General features: G+C 42.1%; 1 protein-coding gene across 1 annotated transcript; it reads right to left on the reverse strand.

The window, feature by feature from the left end:
- Window positions 1-3,875: 3,875 nt before the first annotated feature.
- Window positions 3,876-24,065, reverse strand: chrna9a (cholinergic receptor, nicotinic, alpha 9a). The gene is made up of 5 exons (XM_080198409.1): window positions 23,476-24,065; window positions 17,236-17,381; window positions 12,989-13,143; window positions 10,466-10,998; window positions 3,876-4,525 (listed from the first exon to the last, which is right to left on the reverse strand). Exons 1-5 carry the CDS (start codon window positions 23,540-23,542, stop codon window positions 3,876-3,878), a joined length of 1,551 nt encoding a protein of 516 aa, XP_080054535.1. The 5' UTR covers window positions 23,543-24,065.
- Between the last annotated feature and the right edge of the window lie 275 nt (window positions 24,066-24,340).

Raw genomic sequence — 24,340 nt, forward strand, 5'->3', positions numbered from 1 at the left:
TCCCAACCACCAAAGTAAGACTAACTGGCCTATAATTACCAGGGTCATTCCTATTTCCTTTCTTGAAGAGAGGAACAATATTCACCCATTCTCCCGTCCTCTGGCACTATCCCTGTGAACAATGAGCACCCAAAGATCAAAGCTAAAGGCTCCGCAATCTCATCCCTTGCCTCCAAAGTATCCTAGGATGTAACCCATCTGGCCCAGGGGACTTATCAACCCTCAGGTTTTTCAAAATTGCTAATACATCTTCCCTCAGAACATCTACCTCCTCCATCCTATCAGCCTGTATCACGCACTCATCCTCAAAAATATGGCCCCTCTTCTTAGTGAATACTGAAGAAAAGTATTCATTCAACGCCTCACCTATCTCTTCTGACTCCATGCACAAGTTCCCACTCCTATCCTTGACTGGCCCTAACCTCACCTCGGTCATTCTTTTATTTCTCACATAAGAGTAAAAAGCCTTGGGGTTTTCTTTTATCCGACCCACCAAGGATTTCTCATGCCCCCTCCTAGCTCTCCTAAGCCATTTCTTTAACTCATTCCTAGCTACATTGTGACACTCAGGCAACCCAACTGAACCTTGTTTTTTTCATCCTTACATACGCTTCCTTCTTCCTCTTAAAAAGACATTCAACCTCCTTTGTGAACCATGGTTCCCTCACTTGGCCATTTCCTCCCTGCCTGCTAGGGACATACCTATCAAGGACACGCAGTATTTGTTCCTTGAAAAAGCTCCACTTTTCGTTTGTGCCCAGACCTGACAGTTTCTGCTCCCATCTTATGCTCCCTAATTCTTGCCTAATCGCATCATAATTTTCCCTGCCCCAATTATAAACCTTGCCCTGTCGTGTACCCTACCCCTCTCCATTGCAATACTGAAGGACACCGGATTGCGGTCACTATCTCCACAGTGCTCTCCCACAAACAAATCTAACACTTGGCCCGGTTCATTACCCAGTACCAAGTCCAATGTGGCCCCACCTCTTGTCGGCTTATCCACATATTGTGTCAGGAAACTCTCCTGCACACACTGTACAAAAAGTGTCCCATGCGAACTATTTGACCTATAAAGGCTCCAATTGACATTTGGAAAGTTAAAGTCACCCATGATAACTACCCTGTGGCTTCCACAGCTATCCATAATCTGCTTTGCCATTTCCTCCTCCACATCTCTTACTAGTTGGGGGCCTGTAGAAAACTCCTAACAAAGTGACCGATCCTTTCCTATTTCTAACTTCAGCCTGTATTACCTCAGTGGGCAGATTGCCCTCGAAATGCCTTTCAGCAGTCGTTAAACTATCCTTGATTAACAATGCTACTCCTCCACCTCTTTTACCGCTTTCCCTACTCTTACTGAAACATCCATACCCTGGAACTGCCAACAACCATTCCTGTCCCTGTTCTAACCATGTCTCTGTAATGGCCTCTCTGTTCAAATTTATTGGGGGAGAAAAGCTTCCCAGGTGTCCCTGGGGTCTACTGGTTTTACAGTCCCAGTTTAGGAAAAATAACCTCTGAAAGAAGTAAGGTAAAAATCCCTCTTACCTACAAGCTCTCTGCACTGAGTCTCCACTCCAACTGCTCCTCTGGAAACAAGTGTTCAACCAGGCAAGTGGTGTCTTACTAATAGGCAAAAGGATGAAAATGACCAAACTCCATTCTCTGAAACTGCTTTGGTATAACAGAAATGCAGTGGTGTCAACTGCTCCATTTAGTTCTGGTTAATGGGTCAAATATACATTCCCAGATAAATTATATGGGACCTGATTCTCCCAAAAACATTCTAAATGCTGAATTGGTGGGGAAAATGTTGTAATTCTTGATTGTTTTTTCAGTAGAAGTTTAGACTTGAATCTCCCACGCTCTGTGCAATGCTGAGGTCACAATTGTGAATATCATTAAAAGCTCAGTGCGCAGGGCCTATTCATGCCAGAGTCTGAGACCCACCCCCTCCCGCAGGAGCCAAGACCTCCCCCACCCCCCATGGCAAACCACCACCCCCCCCACAACTGGAAAACCCCCTCCCACGGGAGGCAAACCCCAACCCCCAGGAGGCAAACACCCTTCCCCAACAGACATCCCTCACCAACCCATCCCAATCACTGGCCTCCCTCCAGCCCCAACCAATCCTATCTGCAAAGTGGCAGCTGGACACCCCCCCCCACTCCACCGATCACCTGTAGGCCCCACCCACAACAGACCCCACTCCCTTGACACTGCTCAATGCCCAGTGGACATATTGCCCTTGGGCAGTGCTAGGATTTCAGGCTGGCACTGCCAGGATGCCCATACATAGGCAGCATCACCCCCCCCCCACTGCCCGAGCCCCAGGGGGCCTCAATTGACCTCCCCCCACTTCACTCCAGCGGGTCTACTGCTAGTTCCCCGAACATGGGGAACTACTCTAAACCCTGCCTGAGTGAAATACTCCTGGCAAGATGGGAGATGCTATCGGCCCCAATAATGACATTTAAAATAGATTAAAAATAGATTTAAATCACTTACTTGGTCTTCCCGCTGGTTTCCAGCCTGCACTCCGCCTGTGGGAGACGCTCATACGTCAGGAACGCATGCCCGAATCCCGCGAAATGGCCGATATGCATATCCCCCAGCCCAGCACACCAAAAAATGTGTCAGGATGGAGAATCAAGCCCATGACATATGGATTTAACCCCTTAACGTGCTGAATTTAATAATAAGACCTTGGGCATCTCAATCCCGGACTGTCGATTCATGAGATTGCCGGAAAGGATTCAAGATCCGGCAAAACCTAGAAATCATGTATCATACCAGCGAGATCATGATATCTGATTTTCACCACCCCTCACCGACAATGTAGTCAGGTTCACCTGCATAATGGGCATAAACCTGATTTCAATATGGGCCTGTACTGCACTGTAATGTTCTATGTTCTAATACGTTTAAATACATTTTAATCTAATTAAACAGACCTCCTTGCGCCCCTCCCATGAGAGTTTCATACCTTGCCACTGTGACATCATTGTCAACGAGGATTACAACAGATGCAACCAGATGTGAACCTGTCGTGGGGATCCTTCCAGGGGCATGAAGGTCAATACAGCCCCGGAGAAAAGGAGCATGGCCAGGTAATGGCCCCTGGCACTGCCCCAGCACAGGTTAGCACTGCCAGGTAAAAAGGGCACCCGATCCCAATGCAACCAGAGTCCCCATCCTGCCAGAATAACAGTGCAAACCATGCCCACTTTTTTGCAGTGAAAGGGACATGATCCGGAGAGAAAACAGGCAGTTGAGCTGGAGAGGTTCACAGTCAGTTTTCTCAGCAGAACTAGCACATTGCCAAATTCTCATAAGATTCCATCCCTTAACTAAAGTGAATCCAACATTCCAAAAACTCAAAAGGTGCCATATCAGTTTGACACCTTATGTGCTCTGAGTGTAGGTGAATGGTTGGAAATGTAACTCTATTTCAGTACCTGATCAACTATTATTTCACTTAGCTCCACAGACCCAGCAGCAATCCAAATGTTATTTATAGGAGTAGTTAAGTAGCAATATTAGGTCCACAAAAGCAAACAGACCAGTTCAATACTTATAGTTCAGCAAATGTTTTCTAAAGTTGCACATCGTGAGACTCCACAAAGAGGAAACTGCTCCTGGTATATAATAATCAGTTAAGGAATATTGTCCTGCATTACAGGAACCAGATTTAACTTCTGAAGGACAATAAAACCTTTAGATGTAAGAAATTAAATGTACAGAGCTGATGGATTATATAACCATCATATGTTTATCCACTTTCAAACTTCACTTCCACCAAAGTATAACACTGTTGTACTATAGTAATTATATATATTCACTTGCGTACTCGATAAGACATGAAAGAAAAGTTATGTTGCTTTTCCTACAATTAAAATACTCATGAAAAACACCATGACAAAGAAAATCCACATAAAGAAGCGATCCATTACTTTAGCTACCTTCTTCCACTCAGCAGATTTAGCACTGGTTGCTTTTTGCTCTCTGTAACAATTGGCTATAAATTCTATATTTTTTATCACCCTGCCCCGATGCAAATAACAGAAACAGGAAGACATGCCAAGATCCTCTTCACTGACACAACTGCCCGCAATGCTTCCATCAAAGTGTCGGTTGGGTACTTTCTGGTTGCATACTGGACACTGCTGCACTGGTATCACAGACAGGTTGGCTTCTTCCTTCAGAATTGTGTTGGTGCATTGGTAATTTTTAGACAGCTGAGCCTTTATTGTTAATTCTTGTTCTTTTCTGAATTTTCCATTGGTTTTGGAGTTATCTATCTGTAGTCTGTGGTTATTTTTTTTATCTTTCTTTTGCGCTGTTGTGCAGGTCTCACCAATGTCATACACAAAAAAGATTTTTGACATGTACTGCAATATGATTACTTTTGCCCACTTTGGAACTGGTTTGGCTTCTGGCCCACAGTGGTGAATATTCATGATGAAAATTGTCAGTGCAGTGGAGGCTGTGATCATTGTCATCGTTGCTATATAGTATTTACCTGAAGAATAAACAGATACAAATATTAGAATAGTTTAAAGATTTCAGCGCAAAACTCAAAATGCACAATTTATTTTAGGACCAGCCCAGAATGTTTAAGAAGGCCATTTGATTAATCAAAGTTGTTACCGCCATAGGCAACATGTACAATACATTATTTTGCACACTCTACTCAATACTCAAATCTGTTGATGTGTAAAAACACAATAAAATTAATATTAATAAAATTAATTGTTCAAATGTCTCCCAAACCAGATGGTACACCTATTTCTTTCAGTTCTATTCCGCAAATTGTGCGGAGGGTGTGGAGAGTCTGCAGAAGGATCTAGATAGGCTGGGCGAATGGGCCAGGAAATGGCAAATGGAATTTAATGTTGGCAAGTGTGAGGTGGTCCACTTTGGTAGGAAGAATGGTAGGAAGGACTATTACTTACGGGGCGAAAAACTGCAGCAGGCGACGGTGCAGAGGGACCTCGGGGTCCTTGTGCATGAGTCGCAAAAACCCAGCTTGCAGGTGCAGCAGGTGGTCAGGAAGGCAAATGGGATGCTGGCCTTCATAGCGAGGGGGATTGAATATAAAAGTAGGGAGGTCTTGCTGCAGCTGTATAGGGCATTGGTGAGGCCGCAGCTGGAGTACTGTGTGCAGTTTTGGGCGCCGCACCTGCACAAAGATATTTTGGCCTTGGAGGGAGTGCAGAGGAGGTTTACTAGGCTGATTCCGGAGTTGAGGGGGTTGAGCTATGAGGAGAGGCTGAATAAACTGGGCTTGTACTCATTAGAGTTTAGAAGAATGAGGGGAGATCTCATTGAGACGTATAAGATGATGAATGGGATGGATAGGATAGAGGTGGAGAGACTCTTCCCGCTCAAAAAAGACAGTAGGACTAGGGGGCACAGCCTCAAGATAAAAGGGGGGCGGTTTAGAACGGAGTTGAGGAGGAACTTCTTCACTCAAAGGGTGGTGAATCTCTGGAATTCTCTGCCCGTTGAAGTGGTGGAGGCTGCCTCGCTAAATATTTTTAAGACGCGGGTTGATGGGTTTTTGATAAGAGAGGGGATTAAGGGTTACGGGGAGAGGGTGGGAAAGTGGAACTGAGCAGCGACAGGTCAGCCATGATCTTATTGAATGGTGGGGAAGGCTCGAAGGGTTAGATGGCCTACTCCTGCTCCTATTTCTTATGTTTCTTATTAGTACAGAACCTGCTCCTTTATACAGGAGTTATCTTGTTGTTGCCAATCAAAGAATTCATGGAGTCAGAGACATGGCACCAGCCACTTTTCATTTGGTTTGAAATGCTTCTTCTCGGACAGTTTGTCCGTCTTAAGCAAATTTATCAAGCTGGTGGGTCAAAAGGGCATGTGGTAGATGGCAAATTGAAAATATAAGCAAGAACCAGACTGAACATAGAAAGTGAAAAATGAAGAGAAGCAAAGAATGAGCATGAGAACAGATTGACAGCTTTAGTAAAAGGTGTACGGAAAGGATTAACAGCCTGGCTGGGAGTCCAGAGCATTATCTAATATGTTGGAATCAAATTGCGATGATTTTTTGCCGTGTTCGCCATGAGCACAAATGGCAATGTGATCTCAAATGGTGACATAGGTGCAAAATATCGCGAGACTCGGAAAATGAGGATCTCACTGTCAAGATCTAGTTTTCTGATTCTTCCTGCCACCCGCGTTCAATGACAAAACTCAAACTCAAACGTAGAATTACAGATTTGAAAAAACAGAAAATGCTGGAGAAACTCAGCAGGTCTGACAGCTTCTGTGGAGAGAGAATACAGTCAATGTTTCATGCCTAAGGGTAAACCAGACTTGAAATGTTGGCTCTATTCTCTCTCCATAGCTGCTGTCAGGCCTGCTGAGTTTCTCCAGTATTTTTCTATTTTTATTTCAGGTTCCAGCATCCGAAGTATTTTGCTTTTATCTTAGTGCATGAACTCACTGCCACGTCTCTTCCAGGAATGCCTTCCCTGAAGAAGTACTGCTCTTCTTTCCAATAGAATTTCCATTTGTCTCTTTCGCCCTGTCCACTGTCATTGCTTTCTATTTCCCTCCTCATGTTCAACAAGGTGTTTAAGAAAACTCATTTTCACAGCCATATTTCTTTCCTCAGCGACTGCCTCCATCTCCAATTCACCCCATGTGGATTCCTAATGAAGTTCCATCCCTCATCTTTTGAATCCACCAAGAATTACAGGTATCTCCAGGACATTCAATGTTCCTTGGACAGCTGTTCTCACCACATTCTGAGATCCAAGCTCTGTGCCATGCACCGCCATTTGCACATCCTCGATATCTCTATCCAGCAGCATTCTTTCTCAAAACTGTCCTTGTCCCCATTTTCACTTCATTCTTCATCTCATCCTATGCATTAACAAGAAACATTTCCTCTTCCTTTCAGGTGTTAAAGAACGCAAGATCCAACAACTCATTGATACTATCACCCATCCAGGACTGTCCACCTCTTCCCATCCCTCATACCGCATCTCTCCTAACCCCAGCCCTTGCTGCTTACTCCCACATCCTCTGACCTTCCCCTCTCTGTGCTGCACTCAGCAAAGGACTCAGCTTCGTACCCTTACATCCTCACCTCAACAAATTTCGGGCTTGACATGATGCTGAACTCTTCTTTCGCCACCATTGTCTCCATGCTCACTTCTTTGAGCAGGAGTCCTTCCCCCACCCCCTTTCAACAAATCATTTCACCCACCTCCAGCCCCTCCCTCTGTTCACTTACCTGCTCTTGATTTTCTTGTCAAGAATGTCTCAATTTTTCTACGCCTCTCACCCACTCTAACCTGTTTCATCCTGAACTTGCTGTACTTCACTTCTCAGGTCCAACCCTGACTCGGTCATCGAATCCACTGACAAGGTGTTGTTGTCTGGCGTATTGACCACTACCTCTCGGAGACTGAGCGCCAACTCTTCAACGATTCCTCCTACCTCCCCCGGACCATGACTCCACAACTGAACATCAAGCCATTGTTTCCGGACTGTAAATAATCTCATCTCCTCTGGATATCTTCCCTCCACAGTTCTATTCTCAAACCCAACCCAAAACATCTCGCTTCTACATACTTCACAAAATCCGCAAACAGGACTGCCCCAGTAGGCCTGAAGTGTCAGCCTGTTCCTATCCCACTGAACTTATTCCCTTCTATCTTGATTTGATCCTCTCTCCTCTTGTCCAGACTCTTCCCACCTGTGATCCACGATTCCTCTAATAACCTATGCCATAGCAACAACTTCCAGTTCTGTGGCCCAGGCCGCCTCCTCCTTACCATGGATGTCCAATCTCTCTAGGCCTCCATTTCCCATCAAGATGGCCTGAGAACTGTTTGTTTCTTCCTCAAACAGAGGCCTGAACAATTCCCATTCATCATCACTCTCCTCCATCTGGCTGAACTTGTTCTCTCACTCAACAATTTCTTCTTTAACTTGTCTTTACTTCCTCCAAATAAAAGATCTGGCTATGGATACCCACATGCGTCCTAGTTATGTCTATCTCTATGAGGTATGTGGAACTCCTTGTTCCAGTCCTACTCCAATCAGCCCCTCCCCTCAAAACTTTTTCATTGGTAAAAGAGATCTGCTGAAGGGTCATCTAGACTTAAAACGTTGATCTATTCTCTCTCCACAGATGCTAACAGATCTGCTGAGCTTCTCCAGCACTTTTTTTTGTTTCAGATTCCAGCATCCACCATATTTTGCCTTTATTTTAGTACGTAAATACAGACTAATCCTTTTATGGTAATCCAATGGAAGACATCCTGGGAATATACTAACCAATCAAGAGCCAAATATAAACCCAACTAACCAATCCACATCCAGAATAGGATTGTGCATTAACCCTTTCAAAAACTGTCTGTAAACGCCTGAAAATACCCTACACTTGAGCAGTCAAGAATGACGATAGAAGATATGTATCAACAGGATGAGTCCTAGTGAACCAAGCAGGAAGATGTCAGTCAAAGATCATTCTTAAGGGACTTACAGCAGTCTCAGATTGACTGTCTGATGGGTAGCTCAATGATTTAATTGAAAAGATTGTCTTTAAAATTCTCAACGAAAGGTGTTGGATTTAGTGCAATACTGTGTCAACCATAATTCTCAGTCTCCAAACTTAAAAAAAGACAAAATCACTTACGCTTTTGTTAATCGTGTAGTAGATTTGCATAATTGATAATTGCGAAATCCAACAAGAATATCAACGATCACATAAATCACTAAAAGAAAATGAATTAGAATGGGCAGCTGGTTGGCACAGTGATTAGCACTGCTGCCTCACAGTGCCAGGGACCCTGATTCAATTCTCAGCTTGGGTTACTGTCTCTCTGGAGTCTGCACATTCTCCCTGTGTCTGCATGGGTTTCCTCTGGGTGCTTTAGTTTCCTCCCACAGACAGAAAGACGTACTCATTAGGTATATTGGCCATGCTAAATTCTCCCTCAGTGTACCCGAGCAGGCAATAGATTATGGTAACTAGGGGATTTTTACAGTAACTTTCATTGCACTGTTAACGTGAGTGAACCTACTTGGGACACTAATAAACAAACTTTTAAAACTTTGCTTAAGGGGATAACTGGAGATGGAAAAGGCTAGCGAAGGACAGAGAGCTCTCTCACCAAGATACCATTAATGAAAGCCATCTGGCTTTTGGCAAATGAGAGGGGAAAAAAAATCAGACAACTGGAGTTAGAGAAAGTGGAACTCCAGAGGAAGGCAAATGACAGAAAAACATAGAACATAGAACATTACAGCACAGAACAGGCCCTTTGGCCCACGATGTTGCGCCGACCAGTTAAAAAACAATGACCCTCTAACCTAAACCAATCCCTTTCCATCCATAAACCTATCCACGGATCTCTTAAACGCCCCCAAACTAGGCGCATTTACAACTGCAGCAGGCAGGGCATTCCAATCCCTCACCACCCTCTGGGTAAAGAACCTACCCCTGACATCCATCCTATAACTACCCCCCCTTAATTTAAAGCCATGCCCCCTCGTGCTAGCTTTCTCTAGCTTTAACGGTAGTAAATAAGTAATGTCATGGAGGAACACAAGTTAGAAAATAAAAGAGATAAACAGGAGTGTGCAGAATTGTGCTTTCAATGTCAGTTGATAAAACGCAAGTGGAAGTGGAGAATAAATTTAAGGTAGAGAGGGTGGAGAGACCAGAAAAGGAAATGAATGATGTGAAAACAATCTTCAGGTGTTGTGAAATGAGTCACACAATAAAGTAATCCATCCACAGTGAGGCCCAAATATAGGAATTAAGGCAATCAGGGAACTTAATGCCTAATGAGTCCAGGGGAAGGAAAGCCAATGATGGACCCCATCATAGTGACTGGAGACATTCTCCAGATCCGCCTGAACTTCCAGATTGAAACAGGCCGGAACCAATGGCCCCAATTAAACAAAAGTTTACCTCACAAGGGACCCAATCATTACAGTGATCATGAAATCCCTCAATCCAATGCTCTGTTGATAAAATTAGAAAGCGACATGCCCAAGTTGGGTGAAGGTCCTGGAGTGTGCTAATTCCATCAGCACACATTTATTAAAAGGCCAATGCCCATTCCACTACTGTAAGCCTGCTTGATGTTTGGCAGAAAGTTAGCTTAAGCACATAAATAGTATCTCTAACAAAAGTACAGCAGCACAGTGAAAGAAACCCTAAGGATATAACCCCCAATGAGCATTGTTCAAGTGATGCAAATATAAACAAGTTATGCGTTGTTTATGCTAAGCAATAATAGACAAGGCCTACCTAGAAGCAAATTAATGATATGTGCAAGATTTTGTATGGGACAATATATTTTGTCACAACATACATTATAGAAACTTTCCAATTTGTAGAACTAAGAATAATTATATTCCCGTCCATAATTTTGAACATGACCTTTCATTGATAACTTTACTAATGCTCACTTACCAATCAATGGAACACTTTCAGATGGAGGCATGCTTTCTGCAACCATCAGCTGAAACACCGTCAGTGCTAGGAGCACAGTCACACCAAGAGATACCTTCTCTCCAGAATCAGCTGGTAGATAAAATCCTAATGGTGCTAGGAATGAGATCATTACACATGGAATCAACAAGTTAAAAATGTAAAAGGAAGACCTTCTTTTGAGGATTAATGTGTAGGTGATATCTGGATAAGGATCCGAACAACATCCATATGTTATTATATTCTTTGTTGCTGGCATTCCATGTACTTCCCATTCTACATTCTCCACAAAATCAGTCAGGTCTCCACTGTTAAGCCCATTTGTGATGTCGACCTGGTTTCCGTTGTAGGTCCAAGAACCGAAAGTAAGGTTACATCTCTGATCATCAAATGGGAAGTAGGCCACATCCACTACACACGAGCTTTTAGTAATTGCTGGAGAATCCCACATAATCTGCCCATCATATCTTAACACCACGTTAGTCTCCATGCATTCCGTGGACTCATCATCAGCTCTAAAATGACAAGTTCCAAAGCATTCATGGAAGTAAATTACAAAATATCTTAAGAAAATATTCAGTCATGTCATCAGTACAAATGATAACAGAAAAAATAACTTCAACTACTTTGATTTTCTGCCCTCCCTCATTCTCTCCAAAGGCATTTCTTCCTTGCAGTGCTAACTGTTTCTTGAACAAAGCCTTCTGCTGAAATCTGGCCCATGGGGCCATTGTTAAGCTACTCTATATCATTCTCCAACTGTAAAACCAACTTATAGATGAAGTTTTAATTTTGCTTCCTTTGAACAAATAGCGTGGATATTCACCTCCAACACTGGGTGACAATCTGGCTGAGCAGTTCATCTGAACCAGCATATGTCAGGCAGGTTCTATGATGGGAGGGTAATCTGCTCTGTCAACTTACTCCCAAATAGTGAAGATGAAAACCTGTTTGTCCACTGTCTGGCCTCCACACATTTAGGATAGGAAGGCTTTAAGCCTGTGAAAATCCTCCAAATTTCTGCACCCTATCCACCATAGTTAAATTCATGAAGAAAATAAAAGCATTACTGTTATTTTGCTCATTCATCTGTTCAGACATATATTGGCAAAAGTTGTCTTCGACAAATTTTGGGCTCAGAACTGACACTACCTCAGGCCTTATTTCAAAATAATTTCAGCAATCTGCAAACTGCAATGTCTCCGCAGGCAACTTTTATAGTTTGGAAAACAAATGTTGTGCCATTAGCTTTATCAGCAATGGTATGTGCCAGGAGTGGGTAGAGTTATGACAACAGAAGCAGCCAATCATAGCTGGCTGGAATGCAGTGTGGCTGGGAGGTATACATCTGCTCCTCCAGGCTCATGTAAATCTTGTAGGCAAACTTACTTTTTTTGGTGGCAGCCACTCGTTAGCCTAGATCCATACCTGCAGGTGTGGCACCTGCTCTACTCAGGGCAACCCAATTTCCCCCAAGGGATGGTAAAACAGCCTTTAGGCTCCATATTAGCATATACTGGGTCCTAATGCATTTTTTTTAAGCGTTAGTTCTGGAGGTACAGGGCAATGATATTCAAATTCAGACTGTGATGCAGAAACATTATTGGCCTGAAGAAAAAGAAATGAAGAGGAATGGAACATCTTTTAAAGACAAACAAAAAACAAAGCATTCGTATTGCAATGTTCAGTTTGGGAATTAAGCTGGAGCAACAATGTCAAAAGGTCTAGATTTAATGGAAGCATGGGTTCATATTGTAATATCTGTGGAAGACACAAAATAGGAAAGGCAACACAAAATAGAAAAAAGAGATGACAATATTTATAAAGGGGAAAGTTGTTTTGATTTAGAACAACATTTAGATGCGCTAGATTTGTTCCTTATATTAAGTTTACACTCTAGCTATAACTGTAACACATTATGCACCTTCTCCTTTCCTTCTCCCCATGTACTCTACAAACGGTTGCCTTTGTCTATTTTTTTTAATAGCACGGAAGAAATAACACTTTTCACTGTATACCAATACTTGTGACAATAATAAATCAAATCAAAAGTTTAAATTACTTGTTCACTGACAGAGAAGAAATAAATGGAGCAAGGAGAATGGAATTCCCAAAATGGGTACATGATTTGTTTTGACTGGACATTAAGCAAGAAGTAATTCTAACTTCTAACAAGCCAATTTAACACTTGTGGGGACAATAATCTTCATATTGACTGGACAAATCAAATCAGCAAAGGTAGTCCAGAAGAGGAATTTGTGGAATGCCTTAAATAATAGATTCCTGTGAAACCAATTAGGAACAAAATTAGTCTATATTAGTAAATTAAGAGTTTATATTAAATTTTACTGACAATGATGCTTATTTGATTCAACGCTGAAGTTTATGCAAATGTTAAAAAAAAACTCTTTTATAGCACTTTTCAAAGGACACCTCAAAGTGCCAAAGACACTGAAGCTCTTTGGAAGTTGTAACTGTCAACAAAGCAATGACATTCTAACTTACTTATTGTATAGAACAATATCAGGTCTCCACACAGAGCTGCTGGGTATTCGGATCACGTCAAGTCCATCATATTTATCTCGGTCCCACTTAAGAAAAGCATCAAACCAGATTAGTCGAATCCAAAGGTAAGCAGTCAAAACTTGGTTTCTTTCATCCTACAAATATGAAAAAGAAAATTACCTCAAAATAAATATAATTCAAATACTATTACAATTTTATTTCATATCCTCCCTCAAATTACAATCAACTTCTTTTAAACGTCTTTCATCTTACACCAGTCAGGACAGATTCATAAGAATACCAATTCACAAAGGGAACAATTTATACTGCATGAGAAGAGTGTGTTGATTAGTTGGCAAATTGTCTCCCATTGGTAGAGGTGTTGCCATGGAGAATGCACCAGAGAACAATTAACCACCAAGGTTTTGATTAAATTCAAACCAGGCAGGTTTGATTGGCAATGGCATTGCTGTGAGGAATGAACCAGGGAATAACTGTCCTCCCAGCTATCAGTTAAAAAAAGCACATGCATGGACATGTCTGTTTTGTTTGCAGAGGAGAGAGCCATGTGTGTGGGATGTGTAGCTTATCGCATGCACAAGTGAGCCAAACTGTGAAGCTGACTGATCATCTTTGCACAATCTCAGATTCACAACTAATATTGGACACTATGGGAGTGATCTTACCAGAATTTGACAAAGTGTCCATCTGGCAAGTAAAATGAAGTGTTTCTCCGCAGAGAAACAGGTCAGTTTTCTTTCCAGATCTTGGGATACTTCATATACAAAAAAGGGCTCCCAAAATATAACCTCCCCCCCACCACTGAGGTCCCAGGTGTTCCTACCTTTCCAGTGATCAGATCCACACTCCTCCTGCCCACCAATGATCAGAGCCAACATCTGTTCCCCGCCCCCACGATCAGAGCTGCCCCACCTCTGGTCAGAGCTGGTTACGCCCCCCCACCCCTGAATATCACCAGCATCTGGCCCCTTTCCCCAAACCTCCACTCAAGCAGCCATTGCAGGCATCCCAACTGTCACATCCACTCCCTTGCCCACACCACAAATAAATAAATCCCCCTCGTTTCCCCATAAGGCTCCCACTACGGCCCACCTCTGTGTCAGGGAGCAGTGCCACGGGGAATTGCCAGGGCACTGCCTAGCCATGTCCCTTGCCCCCAGGGGTTATACTCACATTTAGGTTCCTGGGGAAATCCCCATGAACATGTACATGTCTTGGTGAACCTGTTATAAATCTCACTTGAAGTTATGGTGAGGGGACAATATCTGGCAAGGTAGATGATTAATAATATCAAAATGTATTTAAACATCTACTATTGACGTGAACCTGATTACATCACTGGCAAAGGGTGGCAAAAATTGAAAATTGCAATCTCATTGTCGAGATTCGCAATTTTCTGAGTTTTCCCAGATGTTAAGCTCCTGCTTCATTCCTGCAAATGGAGGGGCTGGAGATCCCAGCTTATGTTCTGAGTTTTGCAAGCATGAGCTATTTGAGTACAGTCAGTACTTTGCCCAGTGTGAACAGCCAAAGGGGAATGCTATTGGCTACAATCCACCAGTCTTTGGGATGTAGGGCTTACATATCTGACATCACAGTGGCACAGAAATTCACATATCACATTACTCATTTGTGTGGTAGGCAGAAATCTTTTGGCTTGACAGCACATGCTGTTATTGGATACCACTTGTGTTGCTACAGTATAGTAACTGCCTGACATGTACTCTAAACATCAATCATCATACTTGGGAGTTACGAGATGACAAAGGACAGAGGGGCGGCATGGTGGAACAGTGGTTGGCACTGCTGATCAACAGTGGTTGGCACTGCTGATCCACAGTGCCAGAGTTCCAGGTTCAATTGTGGCCTTGGGTGACTAGCTGTGTGCAGTTTGCACATTCTTCCCATGTCTGTGTGGTTTTCCTCTGGATCCTCTGGCTTCCTTCCACATTCCAAAGATGTGCAAGCTGGGTGGACTGACAATGCTAAAATAGCCCCTTAGTTTCCAAAGGGGGATTAGTAAGGTAAATACATGGAGATAGAGCCTGGACTGAATGACCTCCTTCTGCACTGTAGGCATTCTATGAAAATGGTGTCACCACTTGAGGGTTGACAAGAACCAACATGACCAGTGGTTACAGCAGCTTGACAACAGGTGACTATGTTAAAAAAAATCCATAATGATACTTGGAAGTTTCATAGAAACATAGATAACAGGTGCAGAAGTAGGCTGTTCAGCCCTTTGAGCCTGCACCAGCATTCAATATGATCATGGCTGATCATACATTTTCAATATTCCACATTCACTTTCTCTCCATACCCCTTGATCCCTTTAGCCACAGGGGCCACATCCCGCTCCCATTTTGAACATATCTAACGACCTGACCCTAATAGCTTTCTGCAGTAGAGAATTCCACAGGTTCACGACTCCCTGAGTGAAGAAGTTCATCTCTCAGTCCTGAATGGCTGACTCCTCACATAAGGGCTTGTTGCAGCACTTCAGACACTGCCTGCCTCTCAAGGATTGGCGTCTTCAGTCATCAGCCAACGTGCGTCATATGAAGACACATATCTGAAACTGATTGTTTGCCATGTGCCAAGGGGGTTGGAATTCAACAATAGGGACATTATGTTTCAATTGTACAGGGTCTTGGCCAAATCCCTAACTGGAGTGCTGTGTTCAGATTGTGGCACCATACTTCAGCAAGTAATATTATCAGGATTGACAGAGCTAATGTGGAATCCAGAGCAACTAAAAGCTGTGGTATATAGCGGTGAAATTGGAAAAGTACTTTTCCATACAAAGTGCAATGGAAATCTGGAACACACTCCCTGGAAAAGCTGGGATGCTGGGTTACTTATAATTTCCAGGATTGAGAGATTGATAGATTTTTGTTTTTTTAAAAAATACATTTATATTGTGCTTTTCACAACCATCCAACATCTCAAAGTGCTTTAAAGCCAATGAAGTACTTTTTGAAGTGGAGTTATTGTTGTAATGTAGTCAACTTGCATACAGCAAACTCCCACAAAGAGCAATATATTAGTCACAATAGTACAGTATTTCCTCTGTATTGCATTGGTGTGTCAGCTCTGATTTATATGTCTCAAGCCCTGGAGCAGAACTTGAACCCAGAACATTATGGAACAGAGATGAGAGTGAATCACAATCAATAGGATTGACTAATGAAGGCTATGAATCAGGAGTTGAGGAACAGCTCAGCTATGATCAAATTGAATGGCAGAACAGACTTAAGGGGTTCTACAGTAGTACAGTGGTTAGCACTGCTGCCTCACAGCCCTAGGGATCCAGGATTGATTCCAGCCTTGAGAGACCGTGTAGAGTTTGCATGTTCTCTATATGACTGTGTGGGTTTCCCCGGAGTGTTCTGGTTTCCTCCTATAGTCCAAAGACGTGGATTGGCCATGCAAAATTGCCCCTTAATGTTTAAAATATGTAGATGGATTATCCATGGTAAATGTGTGGGGTTACAGGGATAGAGCAGAGGGATGGGCCTGGGTAAGAAGCTCTTCTTGAGAATCACTGCAGACTGAATGGATGAATGGTCTCCTTATGCACTGTAGGGATTCAATGACTGAATGGCCCACTGCTGGTGCCAGCGACATTGTATAAATATTCAACACGTAATATGCTATTGATATCTTAAGTGTTCAACAATAATATGACTCAATTTTTTGTCTTTGTTGCCTTTTCAAAATAATTAACAGATCAGAATTTAGTATCTCAAGCTCAATATGAATCAAGTTTTAAGAACAATCTATATATTGCATATTTATCCAGATAAGTGATAAATAGAGAAGTAGATAAGTATCTTCAAGTAGGTTCCCCTTGATGGCTCAGGAAACCTTTTCAGTGAGCAACTAAGCCGCACAAAGTGGGAAAATCCCAGGGTTAAATCTCTGACCTGTGCTGTGTGAACTGTTCTCAACATTATTCGGTTGGGCAATCAAAAATCCTGTTTCTGATTCCTACCCAGAAACTTATGGTAAAAGCATGTATGTGCAAATATTAGATGAGGGCAGAATTGGGTGTGGTGCTCTTAGCAATTGCACAGCCTGTTAACGCACATATCAAGGTTCAGAGGTGAAGAACTGTGCCTTGGGTGAGATGATAAAAGGGGAAGCTGGATCAAAAAAAAGGGCATTAAAAACTTGAAGAAGAAAAAAAAGTTGTTCAGGGAAAGAAGCTATTAAGCAAATCTTACCATATCTTTAATTTGGGAAAGAGTAATCTTCAGAGTGACATTCAAGGCTAGATCTGTATCTTCTACAGGCCTGAGAGCATCTGTATAATCTTCAAATAAATTCTTAAATAACATTTGAGCATATCTTCCATCCGCTGACTCTGTGCCTATTCAAACAAGAAGCAAATTCTTATTTCAATGCATTGTACAATATAGTGAAAAATAATAACCAAATTATATTCTAATTTTATTTATACATAGAATCCCTACAGTGCAGAAGGAGGCCATTCAACCCATCGAGACTGCATTGACAACAACCCCACCCTATCCCCATAACCCCATGTATTTGATCCTGTAGTCTCCCTGACACTGAGGGACAATTTGACATGACCAATTTACCTAACCTGCACACCTTTGGAGTGTGGGAGACCGGAGCATCCAGAGGAAACCCATGCAGACACAGGGAGAACATGCAAATTCCACACAGAGACCCGAGGCCAGAATTGAACCTTGACCCCTGGCGCTGTGAGGCAGCAGTGTTAACCACTGTGCCACAGTGCCAACCTATTTATTGCATTTATTACTAGACTGTATTTTAAGTGTAATTTATTCTGGAAACTGATGTAAAATAGAACAAGGATCTCCCTAAGAATTGCAAAACAATGTTTCAGGCTCTATAAAAATTATTTAGCTTAACCTATTTATTTAGAGAGTAGAACTTTAAAAAAGGAACTCAAGAGACATCATCTTCAAACAAATTGTAATTTTATTGCCCAATTACTCCTAGGTACATTGTGCAGAAATCCTTATTTTGATGGGTCAAACTCTGACATTACAATAAAACTAATGACAAACATGTACCACTAGAGGACTGAAATGATACAATCTCTCAAATAGCTGACAAAATGTAAGTAATTGCTATTTTGCAATTTTTATATTAACAACACTGTAAGTTCTGGTGGACCAAGATTTTTTAATCAGTGACTAAAATCAGCTGGCTGGAATTAATAATTTTGTTGAATTGCTGAGGCCACAGTTGCAGTATTATAAAAGTTTTATCACAATGGAGTTCAACCATTAAGTAGTCAACACTAATTGTGCAGCCAAATTCCAATTCCAAAGCGATAGCTTGCTCCATAGCTGTTAATCCAAAAGCACAACCTATTATCCATTCAGCAACTTGGATCCCACCAGCATGGAACATGAATTAGGAAATTAGGACAGGTAAAAGAAGTTTTCTGCCAATGTTTAAGCTCTAAGCATGATCAATTGTCCGATTCCAGGCCTAATTTGGAGAATATCAGGTGATGTTAACAGATGAAGTGACTTTATTGAAAATCATAGTACTGAATTACTGAACACTTAAAACAGAGTTAGTACCATCTCTGCTGGAGCCACTGGAAAAATGACAATAGGACGCAGGGCAGCAATTAGGTCCGAGGAAGATGCTTTCCACAAGTATCTAACAAGCTCTGTGATGTAGATTCCATCTTTCCTGGCATTAATTTTGAATTTGGTGCCAAGTTAAGGAGTTGCATAAGTGTTCAGCAACAGTAATGTCATTGAGTAAGGAGCCAATCACAATGATGTCATCCACAAAACAACAAACCAAGAAGTAAAATGCATTGATTACCCTCATTTTAATTTAGTTTTAGCAAAATAACTAATTTTGAACATATACATTAAGAGCTGAAATATTGTAACACATTAAAAAATGAATGAAGCTATTGGAATTATCATGGAAAAAATTGACATTTACCAAATATAAAATTAATTTTCCAGGTGGTTCAGTAGAGGGCTGTTAAAAGCCCAATTGTACCTTACTAACATGATGTATTTTTCAGGGCTTTTTAAATGACAATATTGCAATCTAAGGAGATGGGTGGGGTCTCATCAGTTCAGTAATTTTTAAGAGAGAGAGTGCAGAGGAGATTTACCAGGACGCTGCCTGGTTTAGAGGGTAGGTCTTATGAGGAAAGGTTGAGGGAGCTGGAGCTTTTCCCTTTAAGCAGAGGAGGATGAGAGGTGACTTAATTGAAGTTAATAAGATGACAAGGGGGATAGATAGCGTGGACGTTCAGAGACTATTTTCTCGGGTGGATGTAACTGTTACTAGGGGGCACAACTATAAGGTTCATGGCAGGAGATATAGGAGAGATGTTCGAGGTAGATTCTTTACTCAGAGAGTGGTTGGGGTGTGGAATGCACTGCCTGCTGTGATAGTGGCATCGGACACTTTAGGAACTTTCAAGTGGTTACTGGATAGGCACAGAGAACACACCGGAATGATAGGGAGTGGGATAGCTTGATCTTGTGTTCGGACGTAGCTTGGCACAACATTAAGGGCCGAAGGGCTTGTACTGTGCTATACTGTTCTATGTTCAATGAAAGTTTGAAGTATTCATCCTGCGGAGAAGCGTAGAATTACCAATAGCAACTGCTGGATTTTAGCATTCAATTGGGTATGTGTAAATTCAAGAAACCTCTGAGTTTTGGAAGAGTGATGATAGTAAACAATGACAGCATTGCCTCAGTACTGTTACTAAATCCAGACTAATCTATAATTTATTGTGCAGTTTCCAAGGCCAATGCCATGAAACAGAATAACTTCAGCCAGCTGCTCTGAAAGGACATTTGCAAAGAACAGTCTGGAAAAATGTGAGGAAATGCACTTAGGGATTGCAAACAAGAAAATGGAATCCCAATAAATGGTCGGATTCTGAAAAGTGTGGAGGAGAAAAGGCAAAATACTGCAAACGTCACAAATCGGAATTAAAAGCAGAAAAATTCTGGAAATACTCAGCAGAGCTGGTAGTATTGGCATTCATAGAATCAGAGTTAACATTTCATATCTATGATCTTTCATCAGAAAAATGGGACCTTGGAGTGTATGTCTACAGTTTCCTGAAGGTAGCAGAGCAGGTAGATAAGGTGGTCAAGGAGGGATATGGGTAACTTTTCTGTATTGCAGAGGGAGATTTAGCCAGAACTGTATGAGATGCTAGTTAGACAGCAGCTAAAATATTGTGTATAGTTCTGGTCACCACATTGCAGGGAGAATGCGATCATGCTAGAGAATGTACAGAAGAGATTTATGAGGATGTTTCTAGGAATGGAGAATTTTAGCTATGAGAAAAGATTGGATAGTGTTGAAGTACAGCTGATGGTAGATGTCGAGCTGCCCAAATGTCAAAGGGAAACTTGAAACTGCTGCCAAAATGATTTTGCAATTGAGAGATAATAAGGTTTTCTGAAATTAGGAAATTGCTTCTCTGACCAAGTGTGATGATTTTAAATTAAATTATAGCAAATGCTTATTAAAAGAGAAAGTACAGTTGAACACAAGAATAGTTTCACAGCTAACAGTACTTTAAAACAGCTCCAAAAAGATTTAGAATTAATCTATATTAGGAGCTAACCTTCCCTATGAGAGAAATCTTTGTATCCTCACTGATTACAGAGGAGATCCCAGAGGATTGGAGAATAGCCAATGTTGTTCCTTCATTTAAGAAGGGTAGCAAGAATAATCCAGGTAATTACAGGCCGGTGAGCTTTACATCAGTGGTAGGAAAATTATTGGAGAGGATTCTGCAAAACATGATTTATTCCCACTTGGAAATAAGTGGGCATACTAGTGAGAGGCAACATGGTTTTGTGAAGGTGAGTCGTGTCTCACGAACTTGATCGTGTTGTTCAAGAAAGTGACGAAGATGATTGATGAGGGTAGGGCAGTGGTAGGACAAGGTAGTCTACATGGACTTCAGTAAGGCCTTTGACAAGGTCCGTCATGACAGACTGGTGCAGAAGGTGAAGTCGCATGGGATCAGAGATGAGCTGGTAAGGTGGATACAGAGCTGGCTCGGTCAAAGAAGACAAAGGGTAGCAGTGGAAAGGTTGTGACGAGTGGCATTCCTCAGGAATCCGTGCTGGGACCTTTGCTGTTTGTGATATATATAAATGATTTGGAGGAAAATGTAACTGGTTTGATTAATAAGTTTGCGGACAACACAAAGGTTAATGGATTTGCAGATAGCGATGAGGACCATCAGAGGATACAGTAGGATATAGATCAGTTGGAGGCTTGGGCGGAGAGACGGCAGATGGAGTTTAATCCAGACAAATGTGAGGTAATGCATTTTGGAAGGTCTAATACAGATAGGAAATGTCCAGTAAATGGCAGAACTCTTAAGAGTATTGATAGGCAGAGGGATCTGCGTTTGCAGGTACATAGGTTACTGAAAGTGGCAATGCAGGTGGAGAATGTAGTCAAGAAGGTATAAGGCATGCTTGCCGAGGCATTGAGTTTAAAAATTGGCAAGTCATATTGCAGCTTTATAGAACCTTACTTAGGCAGTACATGGAATATAGTGTTCAATTCTGGTCGCCACACTACCAGAAGGATGTAGAGACTTTGGAGAACATACAGAAAAGATTTACCAGATGTTGCCTGGTATGGACGGCATTAGCTACCAGGAGAGGTTGGAGAAACTTTGTTAGTTCTCACTGGAACGATGGAGATTGAGGGGCAAACTGATAGAGGTCTGCAAGGTTATGAGAGGCATGGACCGAGTGAATAGTCAGAAGCTTTTTCCCAGGGTGGAAGAGCCAATTACTAGGGGGCACAGGTTTTGTGAGGGGCAAAGTTTAAAGAAGATGTACGAGACAGATTTTTTGGAGAGAATGGTGGGTGCCTGGAACTCGTTGCCGGGGCAGGCGGTGGAAGTGGATACGGTAGTGACTTTTAAGGAGATTCTTGATAAATACATGAATATGATGGGAATAAAGGGATATGATCCCCAGAAGAGTAGAGGGTTTCAGTTAAGTCGGGCAGCATGTCAGTGCAGGCTTGGAGGGCCAAAGGTCCTGTTCCTGTGCTATAATTTTCTTTGTTCTTTGTTCATTTTATTCTGATGGCAACAGTCCAGCATTCTAGTGACTTTACCACACAATGCCCTGTTGCTCTTGGGGTGTTCTCTGAGGGCGATAGCAAACTGGTTCTCCTGGTCTTACCTTGTCCACACTTTCTTCTTTTAGCTATTACCAGTCACCACACTGTCTTTTGAGAGATCTGAGCAGCTACCCCCCACCTGCCCCCACCCCCCCCCCACCTTTAATTGATTCCTACATTTTCCCAACAATATATTCAATTAATTTTGCATTATATTTTATGTAAGCAAATGTTTCTTGCTATATTGGTCATTCATTCCAAATTATAGTGTTGAGGCTTCTATAATCAGCAATTTGTTCCAAAGTGAAATGCTGGAAAATTCAGCAGGTCTGGCAGCACCTGTGAGGAAAGAAAAGAGCTGATGTTTTGAGTCTAGATGACCCTTTGTCAAAGCTAAAAGACATAGAAAGCGGGTGATATTTATACTGCAAGGTGAGGAAATGAAAGATGAGTCATAGCCACCGAAACATGGGGAGAGGCTGATGTTACTTTCTTTGCCTTTTAGCTTGGACATAGAATTTCCAGCATTTTTTCTTTTGATTTCAGATTCCAGCATCTGCAGTAATTTGCTTTCAACCAGTGAGCCTTCACTTTAAGTAATTGATGAAAGGATGAGAGGACAGTTAGGAAGTAGATATTTCATCTAGAGTATGGTGGGATACTGACACTTAAGGCAGAAACCCACAACACATTTGAAAACACCTTGGGCAGGCACCAGAAGTGCTGTAAACTACAAGAACTATCTAGTCAAATCCTACCCTCCATCTAAGTTTTAAAGTTTATTTATTAGTGTCACAAGTAGGCTTGCATTAACACTGTAATGAAGTTACTGTGAAAATCCCCTAGTTGCCACAGTCCAGCGCCTGTTCGGGTACACTGAGGGAGAATTTAGCTGACCAATGCACCTAACCAGCATGTCTTTCTTGTAGATTCTACAAGACCACAGACATTTGATCAAAATTTTGTGTCTTGCTCATGCTGATGAGATCTTTCAGCCCCACCAATGACAGGTTTCCCAGTGGCAAGGGATGTGCTCGATAGGAAACACCGTTGATAATGACAGGACCAGAAGATCTGCCTCTGGCAACTGGCAGGCCACCACCATCACCTCAAAACACATGACGGGTTGCTCCAAAGAGTTGGAGGGTGGGATTTGACTGGATGGTTCTTTTTCAGCTGGCATGGACACAATGGGCTAAATGGCATCCTGCAGTGCAATAAATCTTACTAACTGTAACAATTTGGTATTGCCCAGACTCATTGAAAACATGCTCATTAAAACAAAAGGAAGACCAAATATAACAAAACTTTACCTCTAATGAACAATACATTCCAGAGCAGCATCAGTTTATAGGACAGGAGGCAGACGTGCAGTTTCATTCTGCTTACCTGCGCCCCTCAAACACAACAATGGAATGTATTTCTGCAAAAAAAAGTTGCTCGTTACTTTTGATAGCGACAAAAAAATGCAAACTTTTTTCACCAAATGTGGTATCAGACGTTGATGTTACCTGCAGTGTGGGAAGGCTCCGCTCCAACTCGCCAGGTTACTCCAGCAGCCCCAGGTCAAAGCTGGCCCGAGCAGTACGTGCCCGGGTGAGCCAGCGGGCACGCTCCACCTGGTGAGTGACAGGTGGCTGCAGCGCGGTGATTGCATCCAGCCGGATAGCTGAAACAGTGCACAGACGCTTCTGGAACATTCTCCTGGCTGCCCCATTCATTAACCCGTGATCAGTCTTGGCGGATACAGTGACAGTTCTAGGAAAGCCGCCAATGGTTCCAGACGAAAACAAATATTTAGGTGGGAAACATGTGTCTGTGGTATCACATTGTTTGTAATCAATGCAAGGATGTTACTTATTTTGATGTAATTAAATGGACAACTGGTAAAAGTCATAAAACAAAACGCTGCAAAAACTCAGGAATAAAAGTCAATGGTTTCGGAGAATTGTGTTACTCAGCGAATTAATTATGTATTATAATGCTGCTAGGAACATGGGTTCTCCGATGTCAGGCAGAATTTGAGGCTGGTTTTTAGGGCAGGGCTGGCAGCAAAAAGCATGTCTTACCACTACTTATTTAAATAGTGCACTGAAGCAAACCGTTCGTTTAAAAAAGTACTTCAGCAAACTACAGTAAACAACACCTGCCTGAAACTGCAACAGAATATCCTCATAA

The sequence above is a fragment of the Carcharhinus amblyrhynchos genome, chromosome 1, assembly GCF_965287045.1.
Source record: "Carcharhinus amblyrhynchos chromosome 1, sCarAmb.v2.hapA, whole genome shotgun sequence".
NCBI classification, from domain to species: domain Eukaryota; kingdom Metazoa; phylum Chordata; class Chondrichthyes; order Carcharhiniformes; family Carcharhinidae; genus Carcharhinus; species Carcharhinus amblyrhynchos.

Bases quoted from the DNA above. Each gene is read 5' to 3' on its own strand.
- chrna9a (XM_080198409.1), bottom strand. From the start codon at position 23,542: ATGAAACTGCACGTCTGCCTCCTGTCCTATAAACTGATGCTGCTCTGG. The intron at 17,382-23,475 runs GTAAAGTTTTGT...TTGTTTGAATAG, and splicing joins GAATGTATTGTTCATTAGAG to GCACAGAGTCAGCGGATGGA. The intron at 4,526-10,465 runs GTAAGTGAGCAT...TTTATTCTTCAG, and splicing joins TGAAAGTGTTCCATTGATTG to GTAAATACTATATAGCAACG.